We start from the raw sequence: 26,592 nt of genomic DNA on the forward strand, positions 1-26,592 counted from the left end.
TTCATGTTGTTCATGTCTGATTGTGTTCTTCAACTTTGATGATTTAATTGGGAGAAAAGTTACAGCTTTGAATTATGATGTGTCATTCAACTCTGAATCCTTTGTGGTTGATTGATTGAACATTTGTTAGGTTTCAAAGCTTTATTATAGGCCAAATATAATTTTAAAGTATATTACCATTAGGGATGGGAATTTCGACTAATTTGCCCGCCGACTAGTCTCAAATTTTATTTGCGACCACATACGTTATACACGTCATAGTCATGTAAGATTCGGTGGCTATGGACGTCCATCCGTCTGTAGTTATGGCCACATAGCTGACGCGCTCAAACGCTCGTAGTATCTACTCTTTCATTTTGTTATGGCTACTCTCGAGTTGGGGCGTTATTGTTTTGCGACTTGGCACCACGTACTTAGGACCAACTCTCTCTCGGTGCTCAGCTTGTTCACAGAGGCTGTGGCGTGAGGAACAACATGCGTGATTCTTAATGCAGCTTTTAACCGACTAGTAAAATACTAAACGTTTAATAAATCGTTGACGGTTAAACGACTAGGCGCTCACATCCCTAATTACCATAGATGTGGGTGTGATCAACCTTCCTCCAAATCTTACTTACGAAAAGCCTCTCGGGACACATCTTGTTTGCGTACCTTGGTGACTTATGAAAGAAAACAGAAAAGACATGACAGAAACTGCACGCAAGCTGCTCATTTCTTTTTTTCATGGAAAGGTTAATCTTTGTGTGTTTTCAGAGGTTGAAGTGGGCCTAACTCGAGATGTACATATACCAGTCCCTCCAGGATTTTCCTGGTATTTTTTATGATTGCTGCGATCTAAAATTTCATGGGAAATTTTCTAAAAGTTGCAATTTTTTTCCCCTCAAAACCTCATTTCTTTACAATTAAGTGGATTCTTACAAAATATGTTTGAAAAGAAACAGATATTTACAAATGTGTAAATCCTTTATTGAAAAAGGATATTTAGCACACATTTCCTCTCAGCATCTGGACTTGAAGCAAATATGACGGCAACAGTCTTTTTCTCAATGTGGCTCATTGGTGCTTCTTCATCTTTCTGGTAGACTGCAGCTACATTTTTTTAAGATGATGATAAGCCAGAATGGCTCCTCCATTGATGACTTTCCTTCTCATAGCTGGGTGGTCACTAACAGACAGTGGGATAGCTTCACAGATCTGACAAGAAAGCGAAAACTTTTAGCACTCCTAGACTTTTTTTTCCCCAACTGCGTGCCTTGATATAATGTAAGCCTGTACTGTTAAATAACTGCAGGTGGGCAATATATAACATTTTCAAAACACTTTGTGAATGTTGTTAGGAGCATGTGAAAACATGTAATTTACAATCATATAAGCGGTATCGATAATGGATGGATGGATAGTTAGTATTAGTGAGTTAGTGCTACTTCTTCAGTTGATAATTTTGCACATATTTCACATTTGTCTGATTTTCTGAGTTTCTCACCTTAATTCGTTCTGTGCTCCCGACCCACCTCGCTTCCATCGCCTCCGTGAGTATTTGTAGGGAGTGCATGTTTCTTTCAAAATTTGTTCACGTGTAATTGGAACGATAGTCATGAAGTGCTTGGCGATGGATGACTTTGTTTTATAATCTATTATTACACTGCATTTTGAACAAAATACATGTAGTTTACCCCTGCTTTCGTGCTGGAGGTCTGGATATTGGTTTGCACGGTCCTATGCCGTGTTTTTAGTTGATAAATTCTTTGTGTTTTATCTGCAAAGCGTCTCTCTGCCGTCAACATTCGCCATCGTCAGGAACAGGATGTGACATGGGGATTTCCTTCTTTGTGACTTCAGCTACCGCTACTATTTCCTCTAGGGTGCCCGTGGAACCATTTCAGGCAAAATAACCCCCAAACATATGTGACATGTTCATTTTTAAAACGTAGTTGTTACAGGAAAGTTGCGCTGTTTAAACAAAGTTGCGGGAAAGTGCGATTTTGTGGGATTTTCTTGATTTTGCGTCAATAGTTCTTAGTTGCAAAATCCTGGAGGGACTGATTACATTTTGGAGCCGGTTGGTCCCCATTATTTTGACATTAGCGACGTAATTACAATGACTTTTAATGGACAAATTGAGAGGGGCGTAGCCGAATTTCTCACATCTTGTGGGCTGTTTTAATGTCATTCGCTTTTCCAAAACACATTGATGAAATTGAGAATGCAAGCTAATATTTTCCTGATTTAAAAAAAAACAAAAAACAAATTGAGTTTATTATTGAAAAACGGACAATTCCAGCTGGATGATGCCTTTAATATAACTCGTTTTGCACAGATTGGGAAGAATGTGTGCCTTTGAGTTGTGTTATCTTACCTGTGTGTATGTGTTTCCACAGCGTTTGTTTGTGAATATTCGTTATTTGATCACTCCAGAAGTCAATGGTAATTTCCCATTGGCATTGAATGGGATCCTCCATTGACTTCAGCATTAGCGCAAGCGATGTTTTAATAATGAAGCATGTTTTGTGTTTAAAGATACAATGTTGTTATGTTGTCAGTTAACTCCAACTAGAGTGTCATTAAACAGCTTAAAGCACGCTCAGGGATGGCAGAATCAACACGCTTGTTATGCAAGAGACATGGTACATTCAGGGTACTTTCACAACGTCGGGAACTTGTAAACGCACCGCTCCGTTCTGCACAATCTGTTTAATTCGAGTGTGACGTTTTAAAGATCGAGAGGCCAAAATCGAAATCACAATTTAAATTTCGATTAATCATTCAGCCCTACCATATATTGTCAAAAAGATTGTGTGTGTTTTTTATTCAACTAATATCTGTGCTGTTTCAACTCTTCACCCAGCCTACTTTCCACAACTCAACAATACACAAATTCTTCTTTGTGGTATGAACAGTTTTTTTTAAACTTTTATGTACTTTTTAACTGCCCTGCTGTCAAAAATACATTTGGCAATGCATTATTTCTTGCTTTGTACATGATTATTAGTTTTATTTGATATGATCTATAAATTAGAATGCATTGATTTTGAAAGTGTGTTTGTATGTTCTTTAAATCCCAACGTGCACAGTCCTGTGCGCATGTGCTTCTGTAAGACTTACTCCAATCTGCGACACAATAATTCATATATCGTCGCTGTCATGTGAAAAACATGCATCTCCATTTTTTTCCATTTTCTGATTTTTACATGAATAATTTTTCCGCGTTACAGACATCGCATAAAAGTTTCCCAAATTGGAGGTAAGTGTTTCTCACAGGACAGCGACGATATGGTAGTACAAGTGAGAAATGACCAGCATGTGTTTTGCTTTCCCTCGATAAGCGATATACTTTGCTGGTTTTTATCTGACATACAGTAATTAATGTTCAGGTTGTAGCAGTTTATAGTCTAAAATCACACCTCCCAAATTGTTTTTGATACATTTGTTCAACAACAACGTTGAACATCATTTGAATGAATATATGGGATTCTAAAAGTTTATTTTCAAAAGTACAAAATTGGTGATGTCATTTGTTTAGAACATGTTAGGCTAGAATAGGACACAATAAGCAGCAAGCAAATGTGCAAATATTAAAGTGAAGTTAAAAAATGACAACAGACCTGAACAAGATTCTGGTGAGCATGTTCATAGCTAGGCAGAGCCCCTTCACCAATCAGCTCCGTATCAAATAGTTCTGTGATGAGGACATTGGCCTTCATTTCCATATCTTCACCTAACATTGATCACAAACAATAAAATCTGATCACTTAAAGGACACAACATTGAACTTGAAGGACACAAGACATTGATGAATGCAGCTTTCGCTCACCACATATTAGACACAAAGTAAAAAAGTGCTGATGGGAGTATTCAAATTTGTTTACAACCTGGCCCGACAGTGACGTCAGTGGAGTGCTTGTTGATAATCTTGATCTTGTCAGCGAAGCCATTTTTCTCCACAATGCACTTGGCGGCGTTAGCCATTGGCTTGAAAACCTGCAGACAAATATGTATTAATGGCACTGGTCAACACATTTGTAAAAAAAAAAATTAAATCAGAAAACAGATGAAGCAAACGTCTCTATTTCTACCTTTCATTCATAACAAACACTGGGCATGGGAAAGGTTTGAAAACCTTTTTGAAGCTAGCAAATGTAAATTCCCACCCGGGATGAAGCTAGCCAGCTAGGCCAGCTAGGCTGGCTAGCTAGACTAGGCAGTCTGTCTCTATCTAGTTATGTAGATGCACTGAAGATACTCTATGCTCCAATATTGAGAGCTATCTAAATATATCTCTTACTCTGGACTGTCCTTTCACCCCAGGTGATTTAGCAGCACATTAGAGCTAGGGATGTCCCGATCACCCTTTATTTTTTTTTATTTATTTTTTTTTTTTTTTAAATCGTGCTTCAGGGACCACTCGGAAAACATAGACTCTAAGGTAATAAAGGAGCATTTCGAAAAGAGGGCAGCTTTAAATCTCAGAAATGTGAATAAATCGGTTTGCCTCAGTGACTGAGGATGAGTAGAGTAGGGGTGGGCGGATCGATCCAAATATCGATATCATCGATACTAAGGAAGTACTTGGATCAGATCAGACTATTGTCCTGGGTTCGATACTTCGCTCAAAGCACCACTTCTCCCCTCCCCCTCTCTCTCGCCCAGCACCTTCTGCTACTCTCTGAGTCTCTGACTGAGTGAGTGACTGAGGCACACTTTTAGCCCCTCCCTGGCAGAGAGGGCGACGGGAGAGTGAGACAGCAACCGGAACCTAAAGCAATGGCAGAACCAAACAAGAAGCGGAGCGCGGTGTGGACTTTTTTTTTTTTTTTTACAACAGAAAAGGACAGTGCCAAGTGTGATTTGTATAATAAAGTGCTCCGCTACTGTGGTATCATCACAAATTTACACAAACATATGAAAAAAGCTCACTCTACAGAGCGGCTTGTAGAAGCCAACAGCACCACATCATCTGCAAAAAGCAGAGATGCAATACTGAGGCCACCAAACCGGACCCCCTTAACACCTTGGCTGCGCCTAGAAATTCTGTCCAAAAAAGTTATGAACAGAATCGGTGACAAAGGGCAGCCTGGGTGGAGTCCAACCCTCACCGGAAACGAATCCGACTGGCGGCAATGCGGACCAAACTGTGACATCCGTGATACAGGGACCGAATAGCCCTTATCAGGGGGCTCGGTACCCCGTACTTCCGAAGCACCCCCCACAGAACTCCTCGAGGGACACGGTCGAATGCCTTCTCCAAGTCCACAAAACACATGTAGACTGGTTGGGCGAACTCCCATGTACCCTCGAAGACCCTGCTGAGGGTGTAGAGCTGGTCCACTGTTCCACGGCCGGGACGAAAACCACATTGCTCCTCCTGAATCCGAGATTCGACCTCCCGACGGACCCTCCTCTCCAGCACCCCTGAGTAGACCTCAACAGGGAGGGTGAGGAGTGTGATTCCTCTGTAATTGGAACACACCCTCCGATCCACCTTCTTAAAAAGGGGGATCACCACCCCGGTCTGCCAATCCAGAGGCACTGTCCCCGATGTCCACGCAATGTTGTAGAGGCGTGTCAACAATGACAGCCCCACAACATCCAGAGCCTTTAGGAACTCCGGGCGGATCTCATCCACCCCTGGGGCTTTGCCAACGAGGAGCTTTTTAACTACCTCAGTTACTTCAACCCCAGAGATAGGAGAGCCCACCTTGCAGGCTCGGCTTCCTCAATGGAAGGCGTGTCGGTGGAATTGAGGAAGTCTTCGAAGTATTCTCCCCACCGCCCCACGACGTCCCGAGTCAAGGTCAGCAGCACCCCATCTCCACTATACACAGTGTTAATGGTGCACTGCTTTCCTCTCCTGAGACGTCGGATGGTGGACCAGAATTTCCTCGAAGCTGTCCGGAAGTCATTTTCCATGGCCTCACTGAACTCCTCCCACACACGAATTTTTGCCTCAGCAACCGCCAAAGCTGCATTCCGCTTGGCCAGCCTGTACTCGTCAGCTGCCTCCGGAGTCCCACAGGACAAAAAGGCCCGATAGGACTCCTTCTTCAGCTGGACAGCATCCCTTACCGCTGGTGTGCACCAGCGGGTTCGGGGACGACAGGCACTGACCACCTTGCGGCCACAGCGCCGATCGGGCACCTCAGCAATGGAGGCACGAAACATGGTCCACTCAGACTCAATGTCCCCCGCCTCCCCCGGGACGTGGGCTAAGTTCTGCCGGAGGTGGGAGTTGAAACTCCTTCTGACAGGGGATTCTGCCACACGTTCCTAGCAAACCCTCACAATACGTTTGGGTCTGCCGGATCGGACCGGCATCTTCCCCCACCATCGTAGCCAACACACCACCGGGTGGTGATCAGTTAACAGCTCCACCCCTCTCTTTACACGAGTGTCCAAAACATGCGGCCGTAAATCCGATGATACGACTACAAAGTCGATCATCGAACTGCGGCCTAGGGTGTACTGGTGCCAAGTGCACATATGGACACCCTCATGCTTGAACATGGTGTTTTCGTTATGGACAATCCGTGGCGAGCAGAGAAGTTCAATAACAGGACACCACTCGGGTTCAGATCGGGGGTTCCTCCCAATCACGCCCTTCCAGGTCTCACTGTCGTTTCCCACGTGAGCAGTGAAGTCCCCCAGCAGAACGATGGAGTCCCCGGGGGGGGCGCTCTCCAGAACACCCTCCACGGACTCCAAAAAGGGTGGGTACTCTGCACTGTCGTTTGGTGCATAGGCACAAACCATAGTCAGGACCCGTCCCCCCCCACCCTAGGCGGAGGGAGGCTACCCTCTTGTCCACTGGGGTAAACCCCAATGTACAGGCTCAAAGCCGGGGGGCAATAAGTATGCCCACACCTGCTCGGCGCCTCTCTCCCTGAGAAACTCCAGAGTCGGAACCTCTCAGCCTCACACAACAGCTCGGGCTCCTTCACTGCCAGAGAGGTGATATTCCATGTCCTAAGAGCTAGTTTCTGTGGCCGGGGATCGTCAAGCCAAGGTCCGTGCTTTTTACCGCTGCCCATCTCACAGGGCACCCGACCTCTTTGGCCCCTCCCACAAGTAGTGAGCCCATAGGAAGGGGGACCCACATTGCCTTTCGGGCTCATGGAGGGGAACCTCCCCACAATATTGTGATAATTATCGTTTCGGGAGGTTCATATCGTTATCGTATCGTGACATTTGGATATTGTGATATCCCTAGTTTCTCGTCGAAAAATTGGTAATTGAAAAATGGAAAACAGGCCTTTATATGATCTTCTATTATGTGTTTATTTGACACAAGTCAAGAAACAAAACATGGCTGTTTTTTTATTTCCCTCGAGCTCCGTTGGCTCTTATTCTGTTGCTTGCTACTACTACTACTACTACGCCGCTGTAGCAGCAGCGCCAGTCGCCAAAGAGGCATCCGCGCAAAGAGAATTATCTGTTCCATATGTGATTTCTTATTGGAATTTTATGTCAGTAATATCAACTGGAAAAAAAGTGTAGTCAATTCCAAACACGTTTTATGTAACAAGATGAAAGAAGTACAAGGACTTCACTTTAAAGTGTGAAAATGTTTTATTTTGTTTACATGTATTTAATATTATAAATTTGCTACTCATTCTAGCTAAATTATAATTATAATGCAAATAACAGTAACCAAAAACCATACTTTGAACACTTTTATATTGATAATTACAGAGCATAAGCGGTATAGATAATGGATGGATGGGTCATCATCAGTTACAAACACAGAAAAAAAATGTCTGTGCAAAAGAGGACGGCAAAAACCTTGTAGCAGAGGAAGAACGTCTTCCGAGTCAAATCAAGAGGAGCTCCAGGGGGAAAAAAGGTCGTAATTTGTTTCCTGACTTTAAAATTCAGCACTGTTTTGTAGCCGCCTCTCACTGCGCGGTGCAGTTTGCTGCTCGCTGGTGCCCAATCTCGACCTCATCTCTCCCCAGAGCTCGACCACCATTAATAAAGCAACATTGTTTTTGAAATTGATTATGTTCTTTATCTGCACACACAGTTAATAATGCAAAGGGTTTCCTTGTCATCTAAGAAGAGTGTTGGCTGTTGAGCAAAATAAAATTTCTCTACGTTTGTGGTTGTGAAAATAGTATTTTTATGTCTTAAGGTTTACTCTTGATTTCATCTGGACTTGGACCTTGTTGACTGTGACTTGACTTGGACTCGGACATGACTTGCACTCCAACCTTTGTGACTGTTGGAATGTTGTGTAGATCTGGAGTCCATAAGCCCAATTAGCAATTACAAAACAACTACTTACTCAATGCGTGATCATTTGATCTTTCAAGTAGGTATCCAATATAAATTAAGACTCAGACAAGTCGATTGAATTTTCCCGTCAGTTTACTTTACCATCTCTGAAGTTCAGGAATCAAACAATGATCAGATCTGGGCAGCTTTCGTCAAACTTTTGACAGGTGTGACGTCACACCGGAAGTCCCGCCTTACTCACGCCCCTTTATGACATCATTTTGTAGTCCAAAAGCCCCTCCCCTATCCATACCCCTTTGATTCCATCATTTTGTAGTCCATACGCCCCACCCCTAACCGCACGCTTTGATGACGTCATGTTGTAGTCCATAAGCCCCATCACCACCCCTAAACACGCCTAATACCTCATCTAACCACACCCGTGTAGTCCAGAAACGCAATTTTAAACCTAACCACGCCCCGATACCTCACATCCGGTTGGCCGTTTTACATTGCCATGCTTCGTTTCTTGTCCGCCATTTTGGCACTTCCTAGTCCCCGCCCCTTTAACACGTCATTTATGATTAACGCCCCCTTCCGGTATGACCAAATATGGACATTATGCTTCCGCCTCGTTCAAGACATGCCCGGGTATGTTTTGAACAGTGATGTCAGCCCGGGCAAGTCCAGGCCTGTCCTGGCTACCGCCATCTTTTCCGGCATGCCCAAATATGGGCATTTGATGACCTCATACTTCCGCCTCTTTCAAGTTATGAACAGACATGTTTTGGCTGCCGCCATCTTTTCCGGCATGCCCAAATATGGGCATGGATGAGATCATACTTCTGCCTCATTCCCCTTTAAAAGGTTAAGGTAAATGGTTGAAAATTACCTCCACAGCATAGCAGAAGTCAGCTCCAGCACTAAGAGCCATCATGGACAATAAGCCAGTTCCTGTTCCAATGTCCAGGACAATGACGTTCTCACCCTTAGCCTGCACATGGGCCACAGCTGCCCGGATGCCCTGGTAGTACTTTTCATTCTACAAACGGAAAGCATATCCGCTTTGTGGTGAGGTGAGCAATGTGCAAGAAGAAGAAGAAGAAGTACAAGAAGAAAAAAAGAAGTACAAGAAGATTAAGAAGTACAAGTAGAAGAAGCACAAGAACTACAAGAAGAAGAACTAGAAGAAGGAGAAGTATAAGAAGAAGTACAAGAAGAAAAAGAAGTACAAGGAGAAGTACAAGAAGAAGAAAGCAACCCAGGCAAAGCCATATTGTAAATTACTTTATTTATAATTAACTAATAAGAAGAGCAAACACTTTTATTACTAAATCCATGATGCAGTAAGTGGTTATTGACATCATTACATGAATCATTAGGAATATATTTAAGGTTTTCTGTCACCCAAAAAACTTGAACCTGGAGCATGGGCACATGTACATTAACATCTATAAAGGTTGGATAACATAACACGATGGTTCAACAGATAAAGACACCAATACCGCTGAAATGCTAGTCCCTAGAAATGTACAGTAGCTCACTTCCTTGCACAAGTATGTGTTTAATTTTGCCCCAACACTCACTCACCCTGTCGTGATCATACAGCATATCGGCATAGCTTGACCTAGAAAAAAGAAAAAAGAAAAACAAAAAACAAGTTTAAGACAGCAGAGGTGGGGGACTCAATTAACAGGACTTGACTAAAGTCAGGCTCAACTTGAGTCACCCATTTTCGGATTGCGAATTGCTTGGCTAAAGCTTATGGAACACTCCATTTGACTTTGACTTGGTATTAATGGCAGTAAATTTGACAGACTTAAAATACGACTTGAAAGTCTTATTTGTTTACAGTTAAAAATCAGCATGTAAAACACAGTTTGCCATTTTTTCTGTTTTACAGAGAAAAGTGTTTTTGTACACGCCACAGTCATCTGGTCATACACACTCACACACACATCGTCTGGTCCCCAATGCCCCTTTTCTCACAATCTTTCGATATTCGTTTTTCTTCATTTATTTAGACTTAGCATAGGATTTCATTATGTTTCTGTTTCTGACCATTGGAGTATGTCTCGTATAGATTTCAATAGCTGTAGAAAATAAATCATTGTAATTTACAGAAATCTAGTGTGAATGTGTGTGTTTGAGTCAAAGTTTCAATCACTAACCTGGTAAATCGGATTTACATATTTTTAATGTAGCGCCTTCATATATTAAGTCTGAGTTAAGAGGACTTTTTCGTCCGTTTTGTCCAAAGAATCAACCCAAAACGGGCGTGGTGCCCCTAGCGGCAATCGAGAGTTAGTGCAGGCATTAACCCCAATCGCCGTCCATTTATTAAATTTATATTTAATACTAAACAATCGCTACAATATTTTGTGATGTTTTGGCTGCCGTCGGGGCGCGTGTGTGAGGAAGTGTCTGTCAGGGGTTGGTGCGTGCCGCTGTTGAGTTCGTTTTAAAGAAGAAGTCAACCAAACCATATTTTTCCCAGCAGGCCCACTGAGCCCACGGCTCAGATTCAGAAAACAGGTCAGCCATGATTGGTCGTTGTGAGCAGTTGTGATGTCAATTTCAGTTGACAGAAGACAAAATGGCCGCCCCCAGAGATGGCTAAAAATGAGTGCATTTTGCTGCTTAACTTATATTCCATAAACGCAAAATTAATCAGAATACCGTGTTTCAACTAGCGGGCCTGCTGGGAACATATTCTTGAAAAAAATATGTTTGGGTTGACTTCCGCTTTAAGGACTAGATACGCCAATCCGACGTCGGACGTCGGTAAGCGCTGGGGCGTCTGATTGCACCGTCTGATTGATGTAGCGAACACTGTCGTAACATCGGACCTCGTCAGGAAGAGTTTGGTAGGCGTTTCAGCAAGTTGACTCAACGTCGTGAATCGTGACATTTGGTGACTCTGATTGGCTGTTCGCTAGCGAATCAGCGCACGGAGTACGAACGGGAAATGACAAATGCGGAAAACAGTTAGCAAGCCTTTTCTGCCTTAATCTTCTTACAAGTACAGGAGAGAGGGTTGACAATGTAAGTGTTTCACGATACTGTGTCAAGAACATGAGGGTTTACTTCTCGTGGGAGTTCATCGTGAGCAAAAAATATAGCTGAATGCATTGTTTATGTTTTTATAATTCGCCCCCGGTCAATAGCTTTCCGGTTGGCCTTGTCTAACCATGAGGAATAGTGACTACCGCCACCGAGGGTATGGAAGGGTATTACATCTCACACATGCGCAGAAGCTACTTTAATGGTCAGCGTCGTGTAACGTGCCGACAGCCGGCCCGATGCAATAGGAGGTAAGCGTTGGTCAGTTGGCCAACGTCGGATTGGCCCATCTAGGCCAGGGGTGGGAAAATTTTGGGATTTGCAGGCCACATTGAGATGTAAAATTTGACAGAGGGGCCGGCCAGGAACATTTGCATCGAGTGTTTGGGCCAGATAACACACGCAAATAAACGAACAATCCGATTGACTACCAGTGTGCACTGATGACTGCGCCTTTCAAACATGCAAAAGAGCTCTCATGCAGGTAGTACGTTTGTGTCAATGAATATGCAAGATGCGGTGCTTCCACAACTGCTCATACAACTCCTCTCCTTGCGTTGTCCTCTTTAGCAACTCCATGCTCAAAAGCTCCTCAAGTATCTCAAAACTTTCCGTATTTTTTTTCCATTTGTGGTAATAGATATTAATTTATTGAACAATAACATCTACAAAAAAATCAATTAAACTATTCTTTTTCACTATATAAAATGTGACTAATAACAATACATCAATAATTTAAAACAAATGAGCCAGCGGATGGAGTAAAAATAAGTGTAACACATTACTATTAATAAATAATACATATATATTATGCAATAATAATAATTGCATAATAAATAATGCAAACAAATCTCTTACAGATTAGTGTGAAGCAAAGTTCTTTGCAATGAACAACACAAGGAACGAACTTAAACAGTGAGGAACAAAGATAAAAAAATTATATTGGTGTTTTAAATCTTCGTTCCTTGTGAAGTGTTTTTCAAAAACGCAAGGCCTGCCGCAGGCCGCGCGATGAGTAAAAACCCAGCTACAAAGAAATATGTATATATTTAAAACTGAAGAGGAAATTAGTGAATGTGTTCCCAAGTACAAGTAGAGGTGGGCGATATATATCGTTATCGATATCATCGTCAATCTTGCTTTCACGATGTGTAATTTTACATTATCGAGTATTAATACTGCCTCGAAAAGCGAGTCAGCCGACGGCCGCAAAGTATGTGGAAATGCTGAAAAATCAGTGCGCATTGACGGCAGAGGAGGAGGAAGTGATAATCATTCGCCGAATCAGCGGGCAGGACCCGGTCACGTGACTCTGTCCGCACTGCAGCTGAGCTTCAAGTATGGAGGAGAGTCCAGCGGGGAATACTGTAATAGCAAGGCGCGAGTCCACGTCATCCATACAGTCTGTAAATGGTTTGGGGTTGGCAAGACTGACATCGGTGGAACGGTCACCGTGAAGAGCAATTCTGTTGCACCACGAGCCCTATGAATTACGAGGAAAACTTGGCGACCGCGCAAGCACGCTAAACAAAAGCTTAAACACACGCACTCAGAAAAGATTCGCCGAGTTGAACCAACATATACAAACGCACACACTCACGCACATACACACTCTACTTTAGCGAGCAAGTCAAACGTGACATCCTGGATGATCGGTTAACATTGAGTTTACACGCTTTTAGTCCGCATCATTCATAACTAGCCTGTATTCCCGAGGCATTGTGCACAAACTACGACGGTTTATTAGTGTGATGCCAGCATACACCCAAACATGAATAAAGTCACAAGTCTACATATCACAACGACGAATGAGTGGGAAAATGCACTTTTCGGGAAATTGCAGTTTTGTTATTCAACTTTATTCTGAATACGTTGAGCAATGTATGAGAATGAGTGTTGTGATGACGACGCCTTTTTTTTCCCCTCGCTGGGCGACACTTCGTCACACGTCACATATCAAATTTTTTTCTCATTCTGATTGCTGTAGTTAACACCTTTTTCTCATTCTGGTTGCTCTCGTAGTTGGCAGTCGTACACCAGTACTTACTGCAGCTCAAAATGTCACATCATTATGGAATAACAGCAGAGACAGTTAAATGACATAAATATTCCCAAAAATCTATATAAATCGATACATAATTTTGTGTTCTTTTTTGTTAAATATTGTTATAGAATATCATTGTGTTTTGCAGAAGATATATTTAGTACCGTATTTTCTGGACTATAAATCGCTCCGGAGTACAAGTCGCACCAGCCATAAAATGCATAATAAAGAGTAAAAAAACAGATATAAGTCGCACTGGAGTATAAGTCGCTTTTTGGGAGGAAATTGTGCGCTTAGTACACATAATTTCCACCGAGCTACGATGCTACATGTAGCATACAAGAAAGTTACGGTAAGATAACTTTAAACTCACCAAAACGGTTGTAGATCGATTAAATAAGTCTTTTATTTATCCCCGACCATGTGGACTGTTTCCAAGTCTCCAAAAGTATTAATGTATTCGGTCGTAATTATGTCTTCGTCTCCTCTGTGCTGAGTGTGCTCCTCCTTACGTGTGTGGCTGAATGATGCAATACCCTAGCCAGAGGCAGGCAACTGCCTGTTTGTGGTTCATTCTTGTTCAACCATCCCCTGTAAGTAACTTAGACAATTGTGTGTAATGAGCATGCAACATTTATATAGGAGCTGAATTGTGGCTGATTGTACTGTGTTGTTGACTGAACATACTAATCGCTATCGCTAATGCTAATCGCGGTTGCTAATCGTTAGCATGTCTGCCTCTTTGTGGTTCATTCTTGTTCACACATCGCCTGAAACTAACTTAGACAATTGTGTGTAATGACATTTATATACAAGCTGAATTGTGGATGATTGTAGGTTGTTGACTGAACATACTAATCGCTATCGCTAATGCTAATCGTGATCGCTAATCGTTAGCATAGGCTCATCTTGTTCATCCATCCATCCATTATCTGTACCGCTTCTCCTCACAAGGGTCGCGGGGCGTGCTGGAGCCTATCCCAGCTGTCTTTGGGCAGTAGGCAGGGGACACCCTGAATTGGTTGCCAGCCAATCGCAGGGCACACAGAGACAAACATCCGCACTCACAATCACACCTAGGGGCAATTTAGAGAGTCCAATCAACTTACCATGCATGTTTTTGGAATGTGGGAGGAAACCGGAGTGCCCGGAGAAAACCCACGCAGGCACGGGGAGAACATGCAAACTCCACACAGGGAGGCCGGAGCCGGGATCGAACCCACGACCTCTGAACTGTGAGGCGGACGTGCTAACCAGTCGACCGACGTGCTAACCAGTCGACCACCGTGCCGCCTCATCTTGTTCATGTATATGAAAATACATGTGTATGTAATTCATAGCTTGATAGTATTTTTTGTTTCTTGTGCAGTTTCACAATATAAACAGGCAACTTCGCTGCACACCTAGAGTCTGTGGCGTTTGTTTGTGAATGTTTAGCTGTTTGGATAAGCTGGCTTCCTCGACTAGCAAGCAAGGCCTGTTAGTTTAACAAAACATTAGAATTTAACTGTTTAAATTATTCATGCATTTTAGTAGCTTTTAGGATGTATCTTGTGTTTCTTTATGTTGGTTACAATAACATGTGAAATGATTTAGAAGTAATTGTCATGACTTGTTAGTGCTGACTTGTATTTATGTTTACGATGTCTCCTTCTGCAGGCGCCTGCAGAGGGAGGCAAAACATAAGTCACAAGTCAGCACTAATAATCCATGCCAGTAATGTGTTGATAATTTCACACATAAATCGCTCCAGAGTATAAATCGCACCCCCGGCCAAACTATGAAAAAAACTGTGACTTATAGTCCGGAAAATACGGTAATTTCAAAGAGCTGTTGTTCACCAACGCTGTCTATCCTTAATTGGTCTGTGAAGCAAGTGCAGATTTAAAATATTTTTTGTAGAATATCGTCAAATTATCTTTATCGAGTTTTTTGAAAAAATATTGAGATTTTTTTTTTTGGCCAATATTGCCCACCCCTACTGACAAGTAATGGTCACATTTTGGCCACAAGCTTTCACTATTTTGACCTATTTGAAACTCAGAATGTGGTATATGGCTAAGAATTGTTTGCAAATTCAACGTATATGTATATTGTAACTATGGCAACGCCGCGCACCTTCGGTCCTTTTTTTTTTTTTTTTTTAATGCTTTTTATTAACTTTGAACATTGACAATTACAAACACTCACAGAGGATAACACAATTTTGGTAACAACATGTCAACTAAAATAGATGTATAAAACATGTAACAAAGGGTATTCATAAGTAAAAAAACAAAAACTAGGCATTTCCATTCAAAAACACAAAGGAGCATAAATAAGGAATCCAAATCAAAACAATAGATATTTAGCAATGTCTGCACATATTTTCCTCGCATAATTGTTTTTTTCTATTTTCTTAAGGCATATGAAAAACATTTTAAAGTCAGTCATAAATCCTGAGAAGGAGGGCTTATTAGTTCTCCATATATCACAATGTATATGGTGTTTACCCAACAACAAAATAATGTTAATCAAATCTGAAACGGAACATTCTAAGTTATCCATGAAGAAAACAATATGACATAATTCAAATTGTGGAACATTATTAATTTTCAATGACAACCAATTATTCATATTAGTCCAAAAGCGTTGAGAAATGGGGCACAGAAAAAACAAATGATCCTGGGTTTCATCATCATTATGGCAGAAGGAACAGTTCTCAACTTCAAATTTAAATATCTTTTTAAGAAATTCAGCCACGGGATGGATCTTATTTATCATTTTAAAATGTGTTTGTTTGACTTTGGGCAAAATGGGCCATTTTTTATAGTTTGTAAATGCTTTATTTATGGTGACTGACTTTGCCAAATTATAACCCTGCCAAACTGTCCTATCATATTAATGAAATATTTTGGCTTTAAAGACATTACCAATGAAGTTTTTAGCACATTTTTTCATCAGACAGAATATATTCTTCAATCAATAGTTTTGGCAATACCTTTGAAGCGTGGTTATAAAAATGGTCAAAAAAATCCAAATTAAATGGATCAATGGCAAAGGAATTACATTACAGATTTTGTCATACTCTTTTTGAGAACAATTCAACTGATATTTTTTCCACAAATACTGTATACCTCAAAAAGGTCCTTTGGATGTCCATTAAATCAGTTACAAATATGACACCCTTCTCAAACCATCCATCCATTATCTATACCGCTTCTCCTCACAAGGGTCGCGGGGCGTGCTGGAGCCCATCCCAGCTGTCTTCTGGCAGTAGGCGAGGGACACCCTGAATTGGTTGCCAGCCAACCGCAGGGCACACAGAGACAAACATCCGCACTCACAATCACACCTCGGGGCAATTTAGAGAGTCCAATCAACTTACCATGCATGTTTTTGGAATGTGGGAGGAAACCGGAGTACCCGGAGAAAACCCACGCAGGCACGGGAGAACATGCAAACTCCACACAGGATCGAACCTACGACCTCTGAACTGTGAGGCGGACGTGCTAACCAGTCGTCCACCGTGCTGCCCCTTCTCAAACCAAATATTTTTAAAGACTGATCTTCTATGTATTGTAATTACTCTATTGTTCCATAAAATTGATTTATGAGGAGAAATGTTATGGGCAAATATCATTTTACAGAACAAAAGAATGTTTATGAAAATTAGACAACTTAATAGGGATTCTGTTGATATCAAAATCAAACGTCAACACAAAATCCAAACCTCCAATGTTCTAAAAATAAAGATTTGGAATGTGGAACCACATGGAGTTGGGCTGCGACAGACACGATTTGATACAATTCACTCTAAAGGTACCAATCAATGATTCCAATTCTGGAGCTTTAATATCTCCATTATTATATTCCTTAACAAGCTGGGATCTTTTAATGTAATGGGTTTTATTCCTCCACAAGAACTGAAAAATAACAGTGTTAGCTTTCTTAATATTTCTAGATGATATATATAGAGTGACAAGGGTAAATCAGTTTGGAAATACCTTCCCCTTTTGATGGTGTAATTCTGTCAAAAATAGTAAGGTCTCGAGTCAACCAGCGACTAAGTGACTTCTTCATATCTAGTATACGGCTAGCAATATTTGTGTCTTCTCTTCTAGCGACATTTTTCAATATTGTTAATCCTTCATCCATCCATCCATTATCTGTACCGCTTATCCTCACAAGGGTCGCGGGGCGTGCTGGAGCCTATCCCAGCTGTCTTTGGGCAGTAGGCGGGGGGACACCCTGAATTGGTTGCCAGCCAATCGCAGGGCACACAGAGACAAACATCCGCACTCACAATCGCACCTAGGGGCAATTTAGAGTGTCCAATCAATTTACCATGCATGTTTTTGGAATGTGGGAGGAAACCGGAGTACCCGGAGAAAACATACGCAGGCACGGGGAGAACATGCAAACTCCACACAGGGAGGCCGGAGCCGGGATCGAACCCATGACCTCTGAACTGTGAGGCGGGCGTGCTAACCAGTCGACCACCGTGCCGCCTTATTGTTAATCCTAAATATTTTATTTCAGATTTAACTTCAACTGAAGCAACAGATGTGTCAGTAGTTGTATGAAGAGGGAGTAGTTCACATTTATCAATGTTTAGAGATAATCCAGATGCTTTAGAACATTTTGAAATGGTATTGAGAGTTTTGCCCACCATTAATCTATCCTTTAAAAATATACAGGTGTCATCTGCAAATTTACTTATCTTAAATTCTTTCTCAAAAATGGTAATTCAGTGTATATTTCCAGCATTATTAATAAGTAATGTCAATAGTTGTGTTGCCAGTATAAAAAGCTTTGGAGAAACTGGGCATCCCTGGCGAATACCATGTCATACAGTAAATCTCGGGGTCACTCCAGGGTTTAGGGAAACAGAGCTGATTATGTCAGCGTAGAACATTTTCACAATATTACAAAATTGATTCCCAAAACCCAAAAAGTGAAGCGCTTCTAACAAAAAGGGATGTTCAATGGTATCAAAAGCCTTAAAAAAATCTAAAAAGAGTATACAATATAACTATCAGTTCTAACATATTCACTATAATCTAACAAATCAGTAATGAGCCTCGTATGGTTATGTATGCTTCTACCCTTAATAAAAGCCGATTGACATTCATCAATTAAATTTGTTAAACCCATATCTAATCTCTTAGAGTAAACGTGCTAACGATTTGTAGTCATTACATAACGTCATTGGCCTCCAATTTTGAAGTACAAGTCTGTCTTTTTTCGGTTTTGGAATTAATGTGATAATTCCCTGTTTCATAGTAGTAGACAGGTGTCCTGTTGAAATACATTCTGCAAGAGCATTATAAAGCATCAGTCTGATATCGCTCCAAAAGAAAAGATAAAATTCCACAGTTATTCCATCGAGCCCTGGAGATCTCCCTTTCAACATCCGTTTAATGGCTTCATCCAACTCTTCTATTCTAAAGGTCATCCTCCACATGCTGCATGAAATGATTATCAATTTCTTTTCTACCTACCTGAATTGTCTCAAAAAATTCATTCATTCATTATCCATACCGCTTATTCTCACAAGGGTCGCGGCGTGCTGGAGCCTATCCCAGCTGTCTTCGGGCAGTAGGCGGGGGACACCCTGAATTGGTTGCCAGCCAATCGCAGGGCATGACCGACAATTCTCCCTTGAAAATTTTTCTAATTGAGTATAATTGAAAATTGAGTCTAATTTTTTCTTTTTTTGGACAAGTTGGGCGGGCCGGATTAATATCAACATTTTTCAAATTTGTCAAGCAGTCAAATATTAAGAGGATGAATTTCGAACTAAAAGACAGGCGAAAAGATGTTGAGACAGCCGAGTGGTCATGCCTGCTGGTGTCGGCAGTACGCATTATGTTACATTTCCTACCGGGTGCCGTGCGTGTTACTAAATGGAGATCGGGTAAGATTTAATTTTATACCTGTATGTTTTTTCTATTTACTCGTCTTTATGTTAAGTTGAGTGAGTGATTTAATAGGTGCAGTCCACGTTTGCATATCTCGTTTCATGAAATGAAGTTACGTGTAGGAAGTGGTAGAGCCACTGGATTATTGTTGTGATAAAGAATAATTGTTGAAAAATACATTAGAAAGTACCTTGAAAAAAAATTGCAACTCATATCGCAATCGGAATTATTTGGGGATAGAAAAGTCCCAATTAAATTATTTTCCATAATCATTCAGCCTTACTCTCAATGTAACACTGCACATTAAACCTAGTTATATTTGCTATTTGAATTATGTTAACCTGATATATATATATTTCTAAATGTAGGACATTTCTTGCCTGAGCCACGTTGTGATGCGAGCTGTGGGTGCTACCTGGCTATCTCCTGGTGATAGTCGTACTCTTCGCTCTCCTCCACGCAGTCAAAACCTCCAATGGTCGATTTGGCTCGTCCACAGAATGCCTTCATTTCTGCCACAACTACTTGGACAATTGGCAACTTTGTATGCACAAGCAAAACCCAAAGTTAAAGCCTCCGTTTTCTTATAAAGGCTGAGTCCACAAATCCAGCATTACCACCACGGAAGGCGCCATTGTCATCATCATCATAGATAACAACAAACGTAGCTATGACACGCCCCTTTTTGACCAGCGTGCCTACGGCTACACTAAACCAGTAGGGGCAAATGCTTCAGCGCATTCGTCGCAAGTGAACAACAAGGAATCCGAAAGAACACGCATTCTGTCTCATTGTTCTACAAACAGTTGAGCACAATGCCATTTAATCACAGTACGACAAGGGAACCAAGAATACCCTCCTATTAGTCATTTTAGAGCTAGTTTTTTCTTTTTCTGTAACAATAGCACACGCTTCAGCATTCACCCAAAAAGTAAACCTCATAAAAATCGGTTGACAAATGGGCAAATTACGATGTATTTATTGTCAATGCACAAGTACTGTTCATTTATTGTATGAAGAAGTCGCCCCTGCCAAAATGGCCGTCATGTGGGCACGTAGATTATAAAGACTAGTCAACAGCGCACTGCAGTATTGCTTCATTCGAGGAAGGTGGGAAGTCGACTTTTCAGACTTCTAAAAATACACTCAATAAATTAAATCTACAATAGAATAAAGCAGTCTTTTTCAAACTTTTTTGAGTCAAGCCACATTTATTTCATTGAAAAAATCCCGCGGCACACCCCCATCTGAAATTGTGAAAAAAAGCTTATTTTAACAAAATAAGTGTTATACTGTTTATACAAGCATTTTTTTTAACATGGAAGAATGACGTTAAATTATAACGTCTTGAATAGGAATTAAATAAACACGCAAAAAAAATATTTTATAATGTTTCACATTGGTACTTAGGACTGTTTGGATGAACATGCGTCACTAATTCGCTTGTCTCTAAACAAAGACAATTAGCTACCTGCTGCTGCTGCTGTTGCTACCTGCTGGTATGGAAGAGTACTACAATGTAGTAACTATATGATTACGCTGCCAAGCGCAAGACCGCACAGGCACACAAATTTGATAATTTCCCACGGCACACCTGACAATATCTCGCGGCACACGGTTTGAAAAACACTGGAATAAAGTACCTTACTCTACCCATATCAAAAGCAAAAGGAAGAAATTTTAAGGTGATGATACATCTATTCTTGTAGAAAATTTTTGAAACAGAGATTTAATGTGGAACAAAATATGTTTTTGTAATTGTGACATAGAGACTTTGAAACATTTCTTTTTTTATTGTATATATATATATATATATATATATATATATATATATATATATATATATATATATACATATATATACATATATATCCATATATATACATATGGCGGCACGGTGGTCGACTGGTTAGCACGTCCGTCTCACAGTTCGATCAGTGGGTTCGATCCCGGCTCCGGCCACCCTGTGTGGAGTTTGCATGTTCTCCCCGTGCCTGCGTGGATTTCCTCCGGGTACTCCGGTTTCCTCCCACATTCCAAAAACATGCATGGTAAGTTCATTGGACTGTCTAAATTGCCCCTAGGTGTGATTGTGAGTGCGGATGTTTGTCTCTGTGTGCCCTGCGATTGGCTGGCAACCAATTCAGGGTGTCCCCCGCCTACTGCCCAAAGACAGCTGGGATAGGCTCCAGCACGCCCGCGACCCTTGTGAGGATAAGCGGTACAGATAATGGATGGAGTCCGCTGATAGTGTAGTGGTACACACGCCTGAGTTGTGTGCGGGCAGCGTGGGATCGATTCCCGCTCAGTGACAGTGTCTATGTGTGCCCTGCGACTGGCTGGCGACCAGTTCAGGGTGTAGTCTGCCTTCGCCCATTGACGGCTGGGATAGGCTCCAGCAACTCCCCGCGACCCTATATAGGATAAGCGGTTTGGAAGATGACATGACATGACATAATGGATGGATGGATGAAGGATTAACAATATTGAAAAATGTCGCTAGAAGAGAAGACACAAATATTGCTAGCCGTATACTAGATATGAAGAAGTCACTTAGTCGCTGGTTGACTCGAGACCTTACTATTTTTGACAGAATTACACCATCATATATATATATATATATATATATATATATATTTAAATATGGTTAAATATGGGACAGTAAAACATAATAGGAAACAGAACATTTTGATAATAATGGTGAAACAGTTCATTCATAGGTACAGATTTATAAAGTGTCGCCCTTTGTTTTTGATTTATGTAAAAGAAATGGAACATTTTACAAAGATATTGAAGAGAGTTAGAACAAAACAGGCTTTTGTAATGTGATAGTATGATGTACTGTAAAATCCAACAGCTACCCTGACTAGCAAATATGAGTTAACTTTACTAGGTTATCAAAAAATATGCCTGTATGTCCCGGGTCGGTCGGTGGCGGTAATGGTCGCTGAAAAGGTGACCAAACGCCGTTAAACTGTACAAAGAGGGAAAAAAATTCTCCCACTCTCCGCTAACAATTGTTGAGGGAGGTGTAATGGATGCTGTCCAGAACTTTTTTTTGTTTGTTAAATACAGTGTTATAAAGAGAGGAAAAGGTTTTAAAAACTTTAAAAAGAAAACTTTTAAAACAAACTATTACGATATTTTTGAGTATTATTATTTTGGGATACTGAAGTGCACATGTCAGCATATTGGTTCCTGTGGTCTATAAACTGTTATTACAGTTTTAAAGCTGTTTACTGTATTATTTGTACAATATTAAAGCAATGTCTGTGGATGCCATTAAAGACAACCTTTAAAAAAGTTGAACAGGAAAATGAATAAAAAACAATTTATGTTTTAATAAATTGGAACCTGCTTTTTATTCCTTTATATTTTTAACTACTTAGATTGCTGAAGACGAGTTTGCATGGTTTTAACAGTTGAGTTTGTTTTTCCAAGTTGTCATATGAAGTAATATAAGTTAGTGAAACTTAGATAAGTGTGTTATATGAGGGTGTGGCATGACTCAGTGGTAAAGTGGGCCTTTCCCCACCCAGAGGTTGTGGGTTCAATCCCTGGCCGTTGGGACCATGTGGAAGTAGCGTTCAGCAAGATACTGAACCCCTAGATGCTCCTGATGCTGTGTCATCATGAGGTAACAGTGTGAAGCGCTTTGAGTATCGAAGGTAGAAAAGCGCTAAAAGTGACAGCTGTTTATCATTTATGAACAGAACTGAGGAAATTTAACATGCAATCATTTAGTAGATTAAAATAGTAATTCTGAGTACCGGTAGTCTTTAAGTCAAGAGTATTCTCCAGTAAGTACTCAAGTACACTCTACTTAATTGTTTTAGTTGCTTAAACTCATTTGTTAGTGTACACTACAAACGAAGCTCTAGTTGGTACAACTAAAATTAACTAGTTTTCTTTACTTGTTTTTTAAGTGCAACCGGTTTGCATGCTTCTTTAAGTTATGAAAACTAATTGGATTTTACAGTGTGGTATTATTTTCTGAGTACACTTATTATTATCTGTTTTTTGTTCTTTTTTCCTCTTTTATTTTTGTTATAAGCTACTGCACAGTTCGGTGTATGTTGTTTGTGTGTTGTTTGCTAATTTTTCTGGTTCTGTTTTGTGGGTGAACGGAGGCTGGCATTGTTTAATAAAGAATACAGACCTGAGAAGAAAACAAAACATTTTAAAACCTCCAAACAAGAAAAGTGTCCCAACATTTCTTTCTTTCTTTCTTTCTTTCTTTCTTTCTTTCTTTCTTTCTTTCCTTCTTTTCTTTCTTTCTTTCTTTCTTTCTTTCTTTCTTTCTTTCTTTCTTTCTTTCTTTCTTTCTTTCTTTATTATTTGTTGAAAAACAAAACATAAAATAAAAAGACAGAAAATAATAAAGACACTCAACTCAACACAAGATTCCTTCAAGATCTGCATGGGTGCAGATGGTAGGCCTACTGGGGATGGGGGGCCACGTCCTCCCCTCTTTGAAAAAGACCTCGATCAGTCCCTTTCCCTCTCTGCACCCTCAACTTTCACTTGTAAGGTGGCAAAGATCTCCTGTGAAACAGGGAGGACTTGTGTATGTCCGGGCGGCAGACAGCAGGCGCTTGGCATACGCTTATGGCCACAAATTAATAAAAAAATCTGTGCGTAGGGCACTAACTGCAACTATAACTGACTATAATCATAATTATAGTAATTATAGTAATAGCAGTATATAATATTTAAAATAAAAGGTTGTAAAGCATAGGGCGGCACGGTGGTCGACTGGTTAGCACGTCCGCCTCACAGTTCAGAGGTCGTGGGTTCGATCCCGGCTCCGGCCTCCCTGTGTGGAGTTTGCATGTTCTCCCCGTGCCTGCGTGGGTTTTCTCCGGGCACTCCGGTTTCCTCCCACATTCCAAAAACATGCATGGTAAGTTGATTGGATACTCTAAATTGGCCCTAGGTGTGATTGTGAGTGCGGATGTTTGTCTCTGTGTGCCCTGCGATTGGCTGGCAACCAGTTCAGGGTGTCCCCCGCCTACTGCCCAAAGACAGCTGGGATAGGCTCCAGCACGCCCCGCGACCCTTGTGAGGAGAAGCGGTACAGATAATGGATGGATGGATGGATGGGTTGTAAAGCATGTTAATAAATATATGTAATACAAAAAATAATATAGGCTTATTTACGTGAAAAAAGATTAATCTCCTGTGCAGCCCTCGTCGGCAGAGCCGCACTTACCAATGGGCTTACCTGGGCATAATGGAGCCCTACAGAAGTCAGGGGCCTATCATAATTTAAAAAAAAAAAGTTGACCAAGCCGCAGGCGATTCTGTACCGTAGAGAGGGTCACTTGCTGCTGCAGTACACAAAGCCCGCTCAAGGGGGCCTATCGTAAGACATTGAATTCCACATTATCCTGCCGTTTATTTATTTGTCTGTCAATCATGTTATCATGGCACCCGCGAACCAATCAAACACCCGCACGATACACTCGGACGTCACGTGACTGATCCCCGTGCAAATCTGTTTATGCAGCCAAGATGACAGGACTGTAGTTGGCAGCACCTAATCAGTCAATATTCTGTCCAAGTGAAGACGCATCTCACTTTGATAAAGAGGACAAAATGAGTGGACAGGTTGGAATATCAAAGATGCACCAGGAGTACTTTTTCAACAATGGCAGATGCACTGGTGAGTCCTTGCGAAATTGTCTCAGAAGTCTGGGTTTACAGGCCGTGTGGACTTAGAATTGCAGGGCTTTATGGTAAATGGGCTGTCACTTATATAGCACTTTTCTACCATGGGTACTCAAAGCACTTTACACTGTACCTCATCTACCTACTGATGACGCAGCATCAGGAGCAACTGGGGGTTCAGTATCTTGCTCAAGGATACTTCGACATGGTCGCAATGGCCGGGGATCGATCCCACAACCTCCGGGTTGGGAAACGACCACTCTAACACTGAGCCATGCCGCCCTACATTAAAGGGGGGAAGTCAACCCAAACATATTTTTTTAAGAATATGTTCTATGCAAGCCCACTAGTTGAAACAAGGCATACTTTTGGTCTATCGGTCTCAAATTTGAAAGTTTTGGACAAAGTGCTTTCTAATCACATGACTGTGCTCTTTGATCTAGTAAGTTCAGGGGCAGGATTTTTAACCCCCACACTGCTAGTCAGTTCTCGGGTGCCTTTAATCAGCTTTGTGTTCCCTCTTCAAACACAGAGGAACTCAGCACTTGGTTCCATTCATCTTGCCTTAAACGGACGGTGGGGCCGTGATGGCCACGTTTTCACTAACAAGTTCATTTAACATATTTTTTGATCAGGAAAATGAAAAGAGTTGTCATTTTCTATTTTATCAATAAATTTGGGAGAAATTAGGAAATAAGTGTCTCCATGAATAACGCCCCTTGATAATGAGAACAATGGCCGCGCCCCCTACCGTTCTATCCTTGTTCGGCCGGAGTCACGGGGGAAACCAATTCCAAACTCTCCATTGGAAATCATTGTACTTTCATTGCTTATAACGTCCAAAAACGGTGATCAATTGGCACCAAAATTCATGTGGACATCCCTACTAATGCACACTTCAACATATCAAAAGGATATGTGGCTGATTTATATGAGAATGAGGAAATTTGGAAGTCAGCAGAGCTACATTGATTTAGGCTGGGATGGGCGCACACTGCTTCTTTGCTTGAAAAAAAAAACAAAACAAAAAAACACACTGCTTCTTTGCTGATCACGATTAGGACGGGCGAGGCATTAAACACCAGTCAGGGTATTTACAGAGACTCAAGTGGGAATGAGTAGACGTGCACATTTATTTGGATGAGAAATGCACCCATTTAAATGTCCGCTGATAGTGTAGTGGTACACACGCCTGAGTTGTGTGCGGGCAGCGTGGGATCGATTCCCGCTCAGTGACAGTGTCTATGTGTGCCCTGCGACTGGCTGGCGACCAGTTCGGGGTGTAGTCTGCCTTCGCCCATTGACGGCTGGGATAGGCTCCAGCAACTCCCCGCGACCCTATATAGGATAAGCGGTTTGGAAGATGACATGCACCCATTTATTTTACTTACAACGCGCCGCCCAATTTGGAAGGTAACAGCTGAAATGGCACATTCCAATGCGGCCACACTAGGCTGTGCAGTCAGCCTCGCTGGAACTTTTCGGTCACTGTTCAATGAGGGCTTTTGACACTCTCACGCCGCTTCACTCGGGCAGAAGGTGGCGCCTGCAAGCAAAAAGCAGGGACACCGCACGCGACTGCTTGCGAGGCGACATGAAGACACAGGCTCATCTTCACCTCCACACACTGGGTGGACAGTAAGGAGCTAATGTTTTTGTGCTAATGCCTTTTGTTTTAACGGCCTGAAGCTAGTTGTTGCTAAA

General features: G+C 41.5%; 1 protein-coding gene and 1 long non-coding RNA gene across 3 annotated transcripts in view; one reads left to right on the forward strand and one right to left on the reverse strand.

Annotated features, from left to right (window-relative positions):
• Window positions 1–19,877, reverse strand: part of prmt7 (protein arginine methyltransferase 7) — a 45,948-nt gene extending 26,071 nt beyond the window's left edge. The window contains exons 1-5 of one of the 2 annotated variants that reach the window (XM_086027418.1): window positions 19,634–19,877; window positions 9,799–9,835; window positions 9,101–9,250; window positions 3,870–3,978; window positions 3,603–3,715 (exon numbers count right to left, since the gene is read on the reverse strand). In XM_086027418.1, coding sequence (XP_085883544.1) covers window positions 3,603–3,715; window positions 3,870–3,978; window positions 9,101–9,250; window positions 9,799–9,835; window positions 19,634–19,728 — 504 coding nt within the window. In that variant the 5' untranslated portion in view covers window positions 19,729–19,877. Of the gene's footprint in view, window positions 1–3,602; window positions 3,716–3,869; window positions 3,979–9,100; window positions 9,251–9,798; window positions 9,836–19,598 lie in introns of both variants that reach the window. The other variant, XM_086027419.1, reaches the window with a different exon arrangement.
• LOC147148065 (uncharacterized) lies at window positions 19,042–19,778 on the forward strand. The gene is made up of 2 exons (XR_015086396.1): window positions 19,042–19,214; window positions 19,587–19,778. It is a non-coding gene; the product is annotated as an uncharacterized LOC147148065 (long non-coding RNA).
• Window positions 19,878–26,592: the final 6,715 nt, after the last annotated feature.

This window comes from Filicampus tigris, chromosome 4, assembly GCF_054856515.1.
Source record: "Filicampus tigris isolate MCC_2025a chromosome 4, RoL_Ftig_1.0, whole genome shotgun sequence".
In the NCBI taxonomy this organism is placed as follows: Eukaryota; Metazoa; Chordata; class Actinopteri; order Syngnathiformes; family Syngnathidae; genus Filicampus; species Filicampus tigris.